Here is a 14,062-nt window from a genome sequence, read left to right on the forward strand (position 1 = left end):
TACCTATCAAACGTGGTCCAAGGAAGAACAACCGCTGAACAGGTGAGAGGTTCATGGGCCCCCAAGGCTCATTGATGAGCTTGGGGAGTGAAGGCTAGCCTATCTGGTCCGATGCCACAGAAGAGCTACTGTAGCTTAAATTACTGAAAAAGTTAATGCCCGCTATGATAGGCAGGTTTCAGAACACATATCGGAGCTTGCTTCTTCTGGATTGTCACCTTGCCGTGGTGGAGAAGCTTGCGTGTACCATTGATCCCAAGAGCTATGCCATCCGGAGCTTGGCTCCTTGGAAGGTCACCCAAGGCAGATAGGTCAAGGGGGAGGTTCCAGACAAAGCGCAATCCAACAAAGACCTCAATGGTGGAACTGGTGGAAGATGTCTCCAGGTCACAACGGCAGTGAAGGCGGATGAAGGCTGCAAGAGAGTGGTCCACAATCATCTTGGTTCTCCATGCCATTGTTCTCTGGCCACCCCCTGCCAAGGACCGTGTGGTGGCTGCAGGCGCATCAGCTACAAAGCTGTCACGCGCAGGCATCCTCCCATTATGCGGCTCCAGGCTTGGCCTCTACACCCACCTGAGGACCCAGAGGGTCATACTCGACCCCAAGTGACCGCCAATGATGATGATGCTGTGTAGCTGCAAACTGGTCAGAGTGCCCATGATGAGCCCTGTCCACATACAACAGAGGAAACATATAACCAAACAAAGGCTGAAAAAAATAAAGCTATTGAAGACACTTTGCTTAGACCTATACTTAGGACTCTGAGGGCTAGCCTGTTCCATACCACTAAATTACCTGTTAAAGGGCATGAGGAGAAGCTGCTGAAAGCGTCCACCACTGAGAGGATTTCATTTTGGGGTGAGCACAAGACTCCCGAGACGGAAAAGTTTTTGACAGGTGCGCTGGATGGTGCTGAGGGGTTACAGTGGAGTGCAATTTTTTTTTTCTTGGAAACTGGTGCAGGCTTTCCATTTTAGGGGCAGATTTGAGATAATCCATCACCTCTGTTTCCACGGACATGGGCGCGTTGGAGTCAGTGGTGGCATCGGGCTGTACATATATCAAAGGAAAAAAGTCATCCTCGCTGGAGGCGGCAGCGGCAGGTTGAGGATCGGGCATCGGGGCTGCAGGCTGTTCTGTAAAGGAGCGGCACTCTATAGTGAGCAGGAGCTTAATGTGATCTCTTCTGGTTTCTTCTCTTAGCCAGCATAGCTTGAACTTGGGCAGCAAGACAGTGGCCAGCAACGCATCCTTGGAGAGAAGAGTTATGGCAAAATTACTTTTGATTGCTCCCACAATAACTTCAGGCAGTCCATTGGTCATTTGCGATGTCATGTTTCATTGCAAGGATTTTTGCCATTAAAACTTCTAATGTTGGTTGAAGCGTTCCATAAAAATATGTGTCCTCACCCCGCAAAATGCCCATTCCGACTGAAAGGCTTCATAATGGAACAGGATTCTTTGAGAAACTGGTATTCCCTGTCATTCATACATTTAATCTGAAGCTGTGAGTCAAGGGTATTGATGTCGTTGAGGGCCATTTCTATGATCCATGCATACGCATCATAGAATGCGTTCCACCGTGTTGCAGTGAGGACAGTCAGCATTCTATCACTGACCTCTTCCAGGCACTCTGCTTTCGACTGTGAAGTGGCTGGCCTTCGTCCACAGTGCTGAACATTTGCCTGTCGCACTACGATACACAGCCCTTGATTCTAGATAAGATACCAGCCATTTATCAACCTCATTGTTTGCAATTATATTAAGTGTTTGGGCTCTGCATCTATGGTGGGGAGGCAGTTCTGGGCATCATCATCGGTGGTGGTGAGCACACTCTGGATGTCTGTAAAAGTCACCTCGCCATTATCCTTGACCTCTTGCTCCTCATCAGACTCAGAGTTTACTTGCTGCTGTTGATGCTCCTTGAACGCCTTCACAAAGTTACTTCCATAGTCCGTCACACATGCAGTCATTTTATTTTTGGCCAGTCCATCCCTAGACATAGATTGCTCTTGACTATTATATTCTTGTCCTTTTCTATAATAGACTGAAAGTATAATGGGAGTATACCCATTTCGAAAACGTAGAGTCTGCAGCCATCTCAGCCGTTGAATTTCAGCAACAGGAAATTCTTCGGGGGATATTTTTTCTGCTGGTGCACTGGGGGAAGTGGTGCAGTGTGTGGATGAATTCTTAAAAAAATAACAATAAACACAATTTTGGGTGGTAAAGCATTACTTGACAAAGTAACTATAATAATATTACCGAAATCCTATTAGTAAATGTGTTATATTATTTCATTACTGCTAAAAATAATATATTACTGTAACATCCAACACTGATGATAATAATGATAATAATAATAATAATAATAAATTCAATTATATAGCACTTTTCTAAAACAATGTTACAAAGTGCTTTACGAAAAAAAAGATAAAACCAGACAAGGCAAAAATAAGAGCAAGATCAAATAAGAGTAAAAATAAAAACAGTCTAAATAATACTAACAAATACACTGATGACAATACGCTGTTTCCTTGACCTTTGTTCCGAAGTAAATCCACAGATGTACCCCGTAGTTATGTAGGCTACCCCAGGGGTGTCTGGGTAACATAGTGGTCTATTCCGTTGCCAACCAACACGGGGATCACCAGTTCGAATCCCCGTGTTACCTCCGGCTTGGTCGGGCGTCGCTACAGACGCAATTGGTTGTGTTTGCAGGTGGGAAGCTGGATGTGGGCATGTGTCCTGGTCGCTGCACTAGCGCCTCCTCTGGTTGGTCGGGGCACCTATTCAGGGGGGAGGGGGAACTGGGGGGAATAGAGTGATCTTCCCACATGCTACGTCCCCCTGGTGAAACTCCTCACTGTCAGGTGAAAAGAAACGGCTGGCGGCTCCACATGTATCAGAGGAGGCATGTGGTAGTCTGCAGCCCGGATCAGCAGAGGGGGCGGATCAGCGACTGGAACGGCTCGGAAGAGTGGGGTAATTGGCCAAGTACAATTGGGGAGAAAAGGGGGGGGGATCACCCCCACCCCCAAAAAAGTCAGCTACCCCAAAATTATGAAGGAACAAAGTTGTTTACGTATGTGTTGGCAATAAGATCATTTTGTAATAAAATCACATCAGATTTATTAAGTAATGCAGAAGTCATTATTCCATCTTACCTGAAACATCCAGATTTTTGCTTAGTTTTATGGTCATACTGTACCCTGAATTAAAAGACTAGGTACCCAGTAGTTCAATAACTACAGTATAAGTTTTCTCTAAGTTTCTCCCAAATGTCCAGGTTATTGCTCGGTAGGTCGGCCATACCCTGTAATAATAGAATAGGTACCCAGTAGTCATAAAACAACTACAGTTTAAGTTCTTTGTAAGATCCCGAATTGTTCCCCTGTACCTACATATATGTATTGGTACTGTACTGGTACACTGTTAGTACAAAAGATTACACCATAACTCCGCAGTAATTACGCTGTACGTTGCTGGCTGTAATCTAAAGCATTACCGACTTCCGCTGCTGTTAGTAAATAAGTATTTACACATGCACTTATCTTTGTGACACAAGCCACGTTGTCAGATCCTTGTGATGTGAAATATCAGAACATCCCTTCACACCATAGATTAGTTGAGAATGATACAAGCTACCCCATCCTGTTACTATCTCAGCTCCTTGAAAATCATCTACACTGACAACCACAGAAACTTATGGAGACACTTGCCCCTTGTAAACCAATCCAAACAATCTAAGTTTAAATCCCCCAGTCTTGATTTTAAGAAAAGTGCGCAAACCTGACTGGTATGCACACTTATTTGGGCCCGACATCCGCACTGGCTCTGTAGTGTGTGAGGAACAGCAGCTCACTCACAAAGCAGGTGCCTGCTGATTGTCAATAACAAAGCTAATGGCAAGGTGTAAGGTGAAGACTCTGAAAAACGACACACTGGAAGAGACAAACACATGAACAAAGACTCATTCCTCGTGATTATTTTGACTCTGAGTTTCCATACTCATTTATATGTATTTTCAAGTCTTAATATAGCCTGCGTCTGAGTCTAGAGGTCGGTTACACATCAGCAATTCCCATGAGAATGTCAGGTATATTGTAAAGCGTGTGACGTTCCGTCTTTACCCAGTCATCCAGAGAGCAATCATGTGTTATGTGTGTGAAGCTCTACAACTGCCGTTTCCTGTTCTTGAAGTGAATATGATCAAGAAGGAAGACTGACATCGTTCCTTTTGAGACTACAAAATCCCGGCCGTCTGTGCGATCCCATCCCAGCCAGCTGTTAAGTACAGTACCTGTCTGAGGATGAAGCTGGTGGACGTGGTGCTACCATCGGACCTCTTCAGCCGGCTCCTCCTGGAATAGGTCCCCCGGTTCACCTGAGTGGGACAAACACATCTCTCCCATCATCCCACATATAGGAGGCAAACATACAACCTGCAAAAAGCCAGATTCTTGAAAAAATAAACTAAAATATGCAACAAAGTGTCATATTTCAACCAATATACAGTGCAGTGCAGAGCCACATGAAAACATTCTGCATAAATTACATCAACAAGAAGATTGCACTCATGTGCTGGATGCTAATTTAACACATTAGCATGAATTCTGACCTGAGAGCCCATGTGAATTACTTACAGCAGTTTTTCTCCTTCAAAAGGGATTGGAGAGGTTTACAGTCAAGTCAGAATCAGTAATCAGATTTAAATTGTCATGTCTAAATACCTTGAACACAGCTAATTTTGGGTTGTTTTTATACTTTTTTCCAATAACTGTTCTTAGTGATCTAAAGAACTGTGAGGGCGTGGTCTAGTCCACGTTAATATTTATCAGCTGACCTTTGAGTGACCAGTACAAGCAAGGGGTACGGGTGGGTGGGGTTTCATTAGATGGTTTGATCTGATAGGCTGTATGTAAATGAGTGTCTGATGACATCATGAATATCAGCAAAAAATATCAGCTGAATGGGTGTGCTCTTGTAAAAAGGAAAAAATAAAAATAACTAAATTCTGCCTTTTATATCCATCCATCCATCCATCCATCCATTATCTGAATCGCTTATCCTGCTCTCAGGGTCGCGGGGATGCTGGAGCCTATTCCAGCAGTCATTGGGTGGCAGGCGGGGAGACACCCTGGAAAGGCCTTTTATATATTTTTTTAATTAATTAGAAAGGGATAGTACAAAATGCATGATGATTAGATGTGGTGATGTTAAAAAATACTAGTGTTTCAGTTTTAGCCCAACTTTAACTCAATGTAAAGTTGAGGTTCTCATGGTCCTGGTAACAATGAGCCCTGTGGAGGTGACCCGCTGTGCTCTTTCTGCTGTGTTCGAGCCATGTCGGGCCTCGGTGTTGCGAGGTGTCAATGCAACCTGTCAATGCAATATATCGTCTTTACACCCAACAGAGCCAGAAGAAAACGGCACAGGTTTTAATTTGTTTTATTGTTATTGCTTCATCATTGTTATCGCTACCCTCTCTTCTCTATTTTTAACTTATATTTACTGTATTTTGCCTCGAGCTCTGGTGTCGAAAAAGCACTACACAAATCAAGGTTAATATTATCTTAGACCAGTGCAGCTATATAGTGGTAGTGGTGGATAATCCAACTAAACTCAGTTTACTCACCTTTTTATCTGTCAAGGAAAGTTAACACTTAGCCATTTTTACGGGGCGATCAATGTCTTCAAGTTACTAAGTCCTGGTACACATTACAGTAAGCCACAAGAAAAGATTTGGTTGGAATACTACTACTTCATTGTACGGTAAGACAAATTTGGTTTGCAAAAGAGGGTTTAATAGTAAAACATACAGAACATATATGAAGGCGAGTGACTCTATAGCCTAATGTATTGATATGTCAACCAGTAGTGCACAAACTACACTGTTATTATATGTGCATAAGAGGATAAATCATTCATTCTTTATACCCACTTGCTTCAATTCATAGCTGCAAAGGGCTGAAGCGTATCCCAGCATGCACTGGGCGGAAGGCAGAGAGACACCCCACATCAATGTAGTTACCAATACACATGCATGTCTTTGGATTGCAGGGACAAATTGGTGCACATGGAGAAATCGCCCAAGAACACAGGAAGAGCATGGAAACCCCACAGGGCTGAAATCCTGCTGCAAGGCGAAACAACGTTAACCAGCGAGCCAGCGTGCCACCGTGTTACATTGTCTTGCAAAGTAAGCATTGTGGCCGCATAAATACGGTGTTTTTAAAAGAACGTGTTGATAGATACTCTTCTGAATTTAAACTTGCTGTTGTTGGTTCGTTTCCTCATTTTCAAGGTCGTTTGTCTAATGATGAAGACGAGTGAGGGTTCAGTTTACCCAATTCTCTTACCTGCCACTATCTCAACCACTCCTGTGTTTTACATATTCATCCTTATTCCAAATCTGAGATTAACCGGGACAGACACGAGCTGGCTTTAAGGCTGTGTGTGGAAACACACTTTATTGCAGTGAAGTTGAGATTTCATCCCCAAGTCTAAAGTTTCCCTCTTCACTTCATTTTACATGCAAGGCATCTGGCTGATGTGCATGTACCAGAAGATTTGCAATGAACGTGGAGGTAGAATCAGGTTCTTGCTGATGCTCACCCCTTGCAAATATCCACAGTGTATTACATTCTGTAAATAGGTATTCTTGAGAAGAAGAAAAAAAAAGAAGATTATCTTTCTTGCTGTGCTCTCTCCATTCTGTCCAAATTTCCCTGCGGCAAACTGTCATTCATTTTCTCTTCCCAACCAAACTTTTGAATTTCAGTGAGATTTCTCCAAATAGGCCAAAAATAGAAACGCTGATCATCTCCAGAGAGCTAAGTTAATTATCTAACTGTGATTCGCCCCATTTTTGCTCAAATCTCCTGAGTTTAGTGACAATGTCACCGTTGAAAAGTCAAAGCCTACTTCCTCTGAAACGATCAAACAGGGACATCTCAACTAGGTCACCGTCTATACGAGGCTAGGCTGTGTTTGTTTGCACTAACATTATAGCATCTTCCTCTGTGCTGGTCAACTTCAAGTTAAGGCTGTGACTGCACTTGACCCAAACTGGCCTATAAAATCAGCAGTACGTTTGCCCATCTGTTAGAAAGCCAACATGTCATGTGAAACAATTAGAGCCGAGACAGGATAACAACAGATCCTAAACTGCAAAAACCTAGTCTGGGCTACCTCCCGTGCAGCCGTGCTCCACTTCCATACACGTTGCAGAACCATTACACTGAATTTTATGCAAATGATGCCTCGTCGATTGTAAAAAAAAATAAATACTGTGCAGCGACATGTTATTTTTTCAGTTCAGTTTGCTGTTAAGTAATCAAAACTCCGGAATAATGATTCACTATACAAGTAAGCTGCCCTATTTTTGCAACTATATGCACTTTTGGACCGAGTTATTCTGAGACGTGCTCCTTTACCCTTCTGATACTGAACCTCTATGTCCATGCAACTCCGCGCCGCTCTTACTCTGATGCCTTTAGTCCCGACTGCAAAACAAATTTACCGATTGATGGATGGATTGATTGATTGATTGATTGATTGATTGATTGATTTGTGGTGACCTACCTGAAAGATGGGCGCCTGGATGCCCTCGCCGATCTTATTCCGGATGTAGATGTGCCGGGACATTTCGGCCAGTACATCGGTCCAGAGGGGGGGCTGCCGCTCCGGCCCAGCCCAGTGGAAGTGCGGCGGGTTCCGAACTGACTGATCCAGTTTCAATCAACTGCGGACGGAGCCCGGAACAGAACACGCAGCGGCGGAGCTCCGCGGAGTGGAAACGGACAGGTAGCTTAACTCGCACCGCCCCGGCGCGTCGCTCGCAGACGCGCGCACGGCACAAGCACACGCACGCAGGGCCGCGGGCCACTTGCGCCGCTCAGAAACAGATGCGACCGAATGAGAGGACGGAACTATTTTGGGAATGAGTGGCAGCGACTATTATTATAGGAGAGGCTCTACCGGTCCTCCGTTGCAACGCCTTTGCATCACTAACGCAAAAAAAAAGAAAAAAAAGAAAAGAAGAATGAATGAAAATGAAACGTGTATGAAAAAGTCCACAGTATATATTATGGGGTGCCGAATGTAAAAATAAGGTTAGGTTAATATTTAGCTCCCTGTCTTCACATTTAGCTCATTTTCCTATCATTTGAGACAGAAATTCATGTAAAACATTTAGCTCATTTTCCTCTTCCGCTTCCGGTGTGGGAAGATGGCGGCGCGAATTCACATTTGCGGCGACCTCACGCAGTACCGTCCATGCTGTGTCTTTGTCCACGTCTGCGTCTTAAGATTTGTCTCCGTTTTATGTCTGGGAGAGCTGGCGCTGGATCGGCTGGGAGAGCGGGGCAGGCAGAGCGGCAGTTCCGATTACACCGAGGGCGGCCTGGCGGCGGCCTCACCTGACGTTGACGGTGGTGTTTTTGATGTCGTCGTGAGGAGTGCGGGGAGGTGTGTCGAGGATGTCTGGCTGGGAGAGCTTGGTCCGCTTCGTCCGGTGGGCCTGGGGACCACGGCCCCCTGCCTGGAACTGCGCCCGAGGAGGAAACGCTGAGGGCTGTCTGACAGGATGCGGAAGCGGGGCGGGCTAAGCTAACTGCTAGCCCATGCAGACCGGTGGTTCCAGCAGTCATCCTGGCTGGCGTTCGTTCCCTTGGACAGTGATTTTTTGTTTTTGTTTAGTTTGGCTATATGTGTTAGTTTGGGTATGTGTGTACTTGTAGTTTTTGTATGTGTTTTTGTCTTTGTGTTGTACTGCTGTGGGCTGGAGGGGGGGGAAGGCATTTCGTTTCATTTCATGTACGAAAGTGCATTAAGTGAAATGACAAAGTGTTCCTTAAATCTAAATGTTAAATGTGGGCGCCAAGTTAATTTTTTCATTCGGCACCCCATAGTATATTGGGGTTTTTATGTTGACAGTCAAGGTTTATGTGGATTTGCATTTGTTTGTGTGTGTGTGTGTAATTTCTCTGAGGGGTGTGACATGCAGCCAAAACATTAAAACCACAAACCACCTGCCTGATATTATGTAGGTCCCCCTTGCGCCACCAAAACAGCTCTGACCCGTTGAGGCATGAACTCCACAAGACCTCTGAAGGTGTCCTCTGGTATCTGGCACCAAGACATTAGCAGCAGGTCCTCTATGACCTGCGAGTTGCGAGATGAGGCCTCCATGGATCGGACTTGTTTTCCCAGCACATCCCACAGATGCTCGATCGGATTGAGATCTGGGGAATTTGGAGGCCAATGCAACACCTTGAACTCTTTGTCATGTTCCTCAAACCATTCCTGAACAATTCTTGCAGTGTAGCAGGAATTATTATCCCGCTGAAAGAGACCACTGTCATCAGGGAATACCGTTACCATGAAGGAGTGCAGTTGGTCTACAACAATGTTTAGGTAGGTGGCACGTGTCAAAGTAACATCCACATGAATGCCAGCACCCAAGGTTTACCAGCAGGACATTGCCCAGAGCATCACACTGCCTCTGCTGGCTTGCCTACTTCCCATAGTGCATTCTGGTACTGTCTCTTCCCCAGGTAAATGACGCACACACACACCCGGCCATCCACATGATGTAAAAGAAAATGTGATTCATCAGACCAGACCACCTTCTTCCGTTGCAGTTCTGACGCTCAAGTGCCCATTGTAGGCACCTTTGGCGGTGGACAGGGGTCATTATTTTTCCCCTCGGGGATAAATAAAGTATTCTGACTGATTCTGATTATGGGCACTCTGACCTGTCGGCAGCAACACAGCCCCATACACAGCAAGCTGTGATGCACTATGTGTTCTGACACCTGTCTATCATAGCGCGCATGAACTTTTTCAGCAATTTGAGCTACAGTAGCTCTTCTGTGGGATCGGACCAGACCGGCTAGCCTTCACTCACCACATGCATCAGTGAACTTTGAGCAACCATGACCCTGTCACCGGTTAACCGGTTGTCCTTCGTTGGACCACTTTTAGTAGATACTGAACACTGCATACTGGGACACCCCAAAAGACCTGCCGTTTTGGAGATGTACTGACCCAGTTGTCTTGCCATCACAATTTGGCCCTTGTCAAAGTCGTGCAGATCCTTATGCTTGCCCATTTTTCCTGCTTCCAACACATCATCTTAAAGAACTGGCTGTTCACTTGCTGCCTAATATATCCCAATTTGATAGGTGCCATTGTAATGAGATAATCAATGTTATTCACTTACCTGTCTGCAGTGTTGCCAGATTGGGCAGTTTCACACCCTATTGGGCTACTTTTTATTTGATTGGGCGGGTAAAAATGGCTCTGATAATCATAATTATTATTACATACATACACCAGGCATACAGAGAAACTTTCTACTAAACGGCAGAGAAAAAAAAGGCAATTTTTGTGATGATTGGGTGGGTTCAGGGCTCTGATTGGGCTATTTGGTCTCAGTCAAATCTGGCAACACTGCCTGTCAGTGGTTTAATGTTTTGGCTGATCGGTGTATGACATAGTATGTCATATGTCTTTGTATTACATGTCTTAGTATCGTGTGTGTGTGTGTGTGTGTGTGTGTGTGTGTGTGTGTGTGTGTGTGTGTGTGTGTGTGTGTGTGTGTGTGTGTGTGTGTGTGTGTGTGTGTGTTCTAAAGACCAGTCCGTTTAACATCAGCTTTTGTAAAGTGGAGCTTCGGGAAACATTAATTACAAATAATTCTTATTCTCTTTCATTGGTAATATACTCTGATATTATAATTTACTGATGCTAGTTACTTTAAATACTGTAGCATTTTTTTTTCACAGGAAAAATGCTAATCTGACCGTTAAATCGGCCTACATGTAACAAATGTGGTACCCCCACATTTGTTACATGTATTAGACAAAGAGCCATGTCAGTCTTCTGGTTTGAAGGTCAAATTTTGATGTTTTTGTGCTTCAGCCAAGAACAAAAGCAACTGATTGCTCATGTTGGCCATCTTGTGTTTTCTTCAGTTTTGCTTTTCTGCAGCTCGTCAAACTAATTGGCCGGGTCTAATATCCTCACACTTGGAAACAGACTGACAAATCTCCTCGGCCTCGTCTTGATGCACGCTCAATAATCCAGGTAAGAAAATCACAGAAGTCAAGTCAATTTTATTTTTATAGCCCAATATCACAAATTACAAATTTGCCTCAGTGGGCTTTACAACAACACAGCATCCTGTCCTTAGACCCTCTCATCAGATAAGGAACAACTACCTAAAAAAAAAACTTTAACAGAGAGAAAAAATAGGAAGAAATCTCAGGGAGAACAACAGGAGGGATCTCTCTCCCAAGACGGACAACGTGCAATGGATGTTGTGTTTACACAATTTACAGAATACAACATGGAAAGAGGATGAACAGAATTATAATGGACTTATAAAATTTTGAAGAATATGATGCGCAGGATGCCAAGCAGTGTCCAGATGCCACTGGAACAGCCCAGGACCCAAGCCATGCAACCAGCATCACCATGTTAAAAAAAGAAAAAAGAAGGTTGAATCAGTTCATCTGGACACAACGTTTATTGACAGATGTTTCATAATTCATCTAAGTGACCTCTTCAGTCTCAACTGACTGCAGGTATCCCCACCCTTATAAACAACACAGTGGCATAACGACCAAAACCAACGACCGGTTTCATATGCAAATATGGGTGTGACCATTAACTAGAGTTTCAATGGCCATGTGTACTATTCACAGAGGATTTGAGAATGTTTGCAGTCACAGCATTGTAAGATGGTGTACGAGTCACTCAGCAACAGTGGCCACATCTAGTGAATCAAATGTTAATCTCAGGAATTCATCCATTTTCAGATAGAGAAGGTGTAGCCTGCTCTGCCAGCTTGTTTTAACAGCAGTTGTGGATGAAGTTAGAGTTGTGTGTAATTAACGGTAATAATTTTTTTTATATTCCCGACACAGCAGGTAAATATAAAGAATAGAAAACCAGCAGTACTGGTGGTACTTGAGGACCTGATTGAGAGATTGAGAACTACTGAATTAGTGGCATCAAGCCAAATCCAGAAGCGATGGAATTTAAGTAAACGTTTCAGAAAAGGGAAGAAAAGAGAGAAAGAAAAATAACTACAGTTATATTTTTGTTTCAAAAAAGGAAAGCATGAATTTCAGTTTCAGTTTTTATTTTTACTCCAAATGTTCCCCAAAATACACAACTTTCCTTTTAGCAGGTGATTTCTCCAGTGTGGAGGAATTATTGGCTGAAATGGAATATAATGTATGTTTTCGTTAGTGTGGCAACAGGCATGGGTGCAAGTCCATGATAACTGGGATGGCGTCCAGCGCTTCACCTGTGCCCCCATCCATAGGGTTAGTGGTTGTGTCAGGAAGGGTATCTGGCGTAAAATTTTGCCAAATCAGAATGCGGCTTGACAAGACCATAGTGGATCGGTCAAGGCCTAGGTTAACAACGGCTGCCATTGGTGCTGTGCCCTCATGTGGTACTGATGGAAACTAGAAAATCCGCTGTGGTGACCCTTGAGAAACAGGGAACAAGCCGGAAGCAGAAGAAGATGTTTTAATTAGTGTGTGTCCATCCATCCATTATCCGAATCGCTTATCCTGCTCTCAGGGTTGCGGGGATGCTGGAGCCTATCCCAGCAGTCATTGGGGCAGCAGGCGGGGAGACACCCTGGACAGGCCGCCAGGCCATCACATAGGGCCGACATACATGCACACACAAACATACACACATACACAAACACACACACACATTCATACCTAGGGACAATTTAGTACGGCCGATTCACCTGACCTACATGTCTTTGGACTGTGGGAGGAAACGGAGCCCCCGGAGGAAACCCACGCAGACACGGGGAGAACATGCAAACTCCACACAGAGGAAGACCCAGCACAACCGCCAAGGTTGGACTACCCCGGGGCTCGAACCCAGGACCTTCTTGCTGTGAGGCGACTGCGCTAACCACTGCGCCACCTTGCCGCTGTCATTAGTGTATCTACTACTACTACTTTCGGCTGCTCCCATTAGGGGTCGCCACAGCGGATCATCCGTTTCCATTTCTTCCTGTCTTCTGCGTCTTCCTCTGTCACACCAGCCACCTGCATGTCTTCCCTCACCACATCCATAAACCTCCTCTTTGGCCACACATGTCCAAGCCATCTCAATCTTGCCTCTCTTGCTTTGTCACCAAACCGTCCAACCTGAGCGGTCCCTCTAATATAATCATTCCTAATCCTGTCCTTCTTCGTTACTCCCAGTGAAAATCTTAGCATCTTCAACTCTGCCACCTCCAGCTCCGCCTCCTGTCTTTTCATCAGTACCACTGTCTCCAAACCATATAACATAGCTGGTCTCACAACCATCTTGTAAACCTTCCCTTTAACTCTTGCTGGTACCCTTCTGTCGCAAATCACTCCTGACACTCTTCTCCACCCACTCCACCCTGCCTGCACTCTCTTCTTCACCTCTCTACTGCACTCCCCGTTACTTTGGACAGTTGACCCCAAGTATTTAAACTCAAATGCCTTTGTCACCTCCACTCCTTGCATCCTGACCATTCCACTGTCCTCCCTCTCATTCACGCATAGGTATTCCGTCTTGCTGCCACTGACTTTCATTCCTCTTCTCTCCAGTGCATACCTCCACCTCTCCAGGCTCTCCTCAACCTGCACCCTATTCTCGCTACAGATCACAATGTCATCCACGAACATCATCGTCCATGGAGACTCCTGCCTGATCTTGTCTGTCAACCTGTCCATCACCATTGCAAACAAGAAAGGGCTCAGAGCCGATCCTTGATGTAATCCCACCTCCACCTTGAACCCATCTGTCATTCCAACCGCACACCTCACCATTGTCACACTTCCCTCATACATATCCTGCACCACTCCTACATACTTCTCTGCAACTCCTGACTTCCTCATACAATACCACACCTCCTCTCTCAGCACCCTGTCGTATGCTTTCTCTAAATCTACAAAAACACAATGCAACTCTTTCTGGCCTTCTCTATACTTCTCAATCAACATTCTCAAAGCAAACATCGCATCTGTGGTGCTCTTTCGTG

General features: G+C 44.8%; 1 protein-coding gene across 5 annotated transcripts in view; it reads right to left on the reverse strand.

The window, feature by feature from the left end:
* Positions 1-13,121, reverse strand: part of LOC130131295 (voltage-dependent L-type calcium channel subunit beta-4-like) — a 40,644-nt gene extending 27,523 nt beyond the window's left edge. For 4 of the 5 annotated variants that reach the window (XM_056300934.1, XM_056300932.1, XM_056300933.1 and 1 more), the window contains exons 1-2: positions 7,591-7,653; positions 4,307-4,390 (exon numbers count right to left, since the gene is read on the reverse strand). In XM_056300934.1, the coding sequence (XP_056156909.1) occupies positions 4,307-4,390; positions 7,591-7,653 (147 nt within the window). Of the gene's footprint in view, positions 1-4,306; positions 4,391-7,590; positions 7,654-13,112 lie in introns of those variants that run through there. The other variant, XM_056300936.1, reaches the window with a different exon arrangement.
* Between the last annotated feature and the right edge of the window lie 941 nt (positions 13,122-14,062).

Source organism: Lampris incognitus, chromosome 21 (assembly GCF_029633865.1).
Source record: "Lampris incognitus isolate fLamInc1 chromosome 21, fLamInc1.hap2, whole genome shotgun sequence".
Classification (NCBI taxonomy): domain Eukaryota; kingdom Metazoa; phylum Chordata; class Actinopteri; order Lampriformes; family Lampridae; genus Lampris; species Lampris incognitus.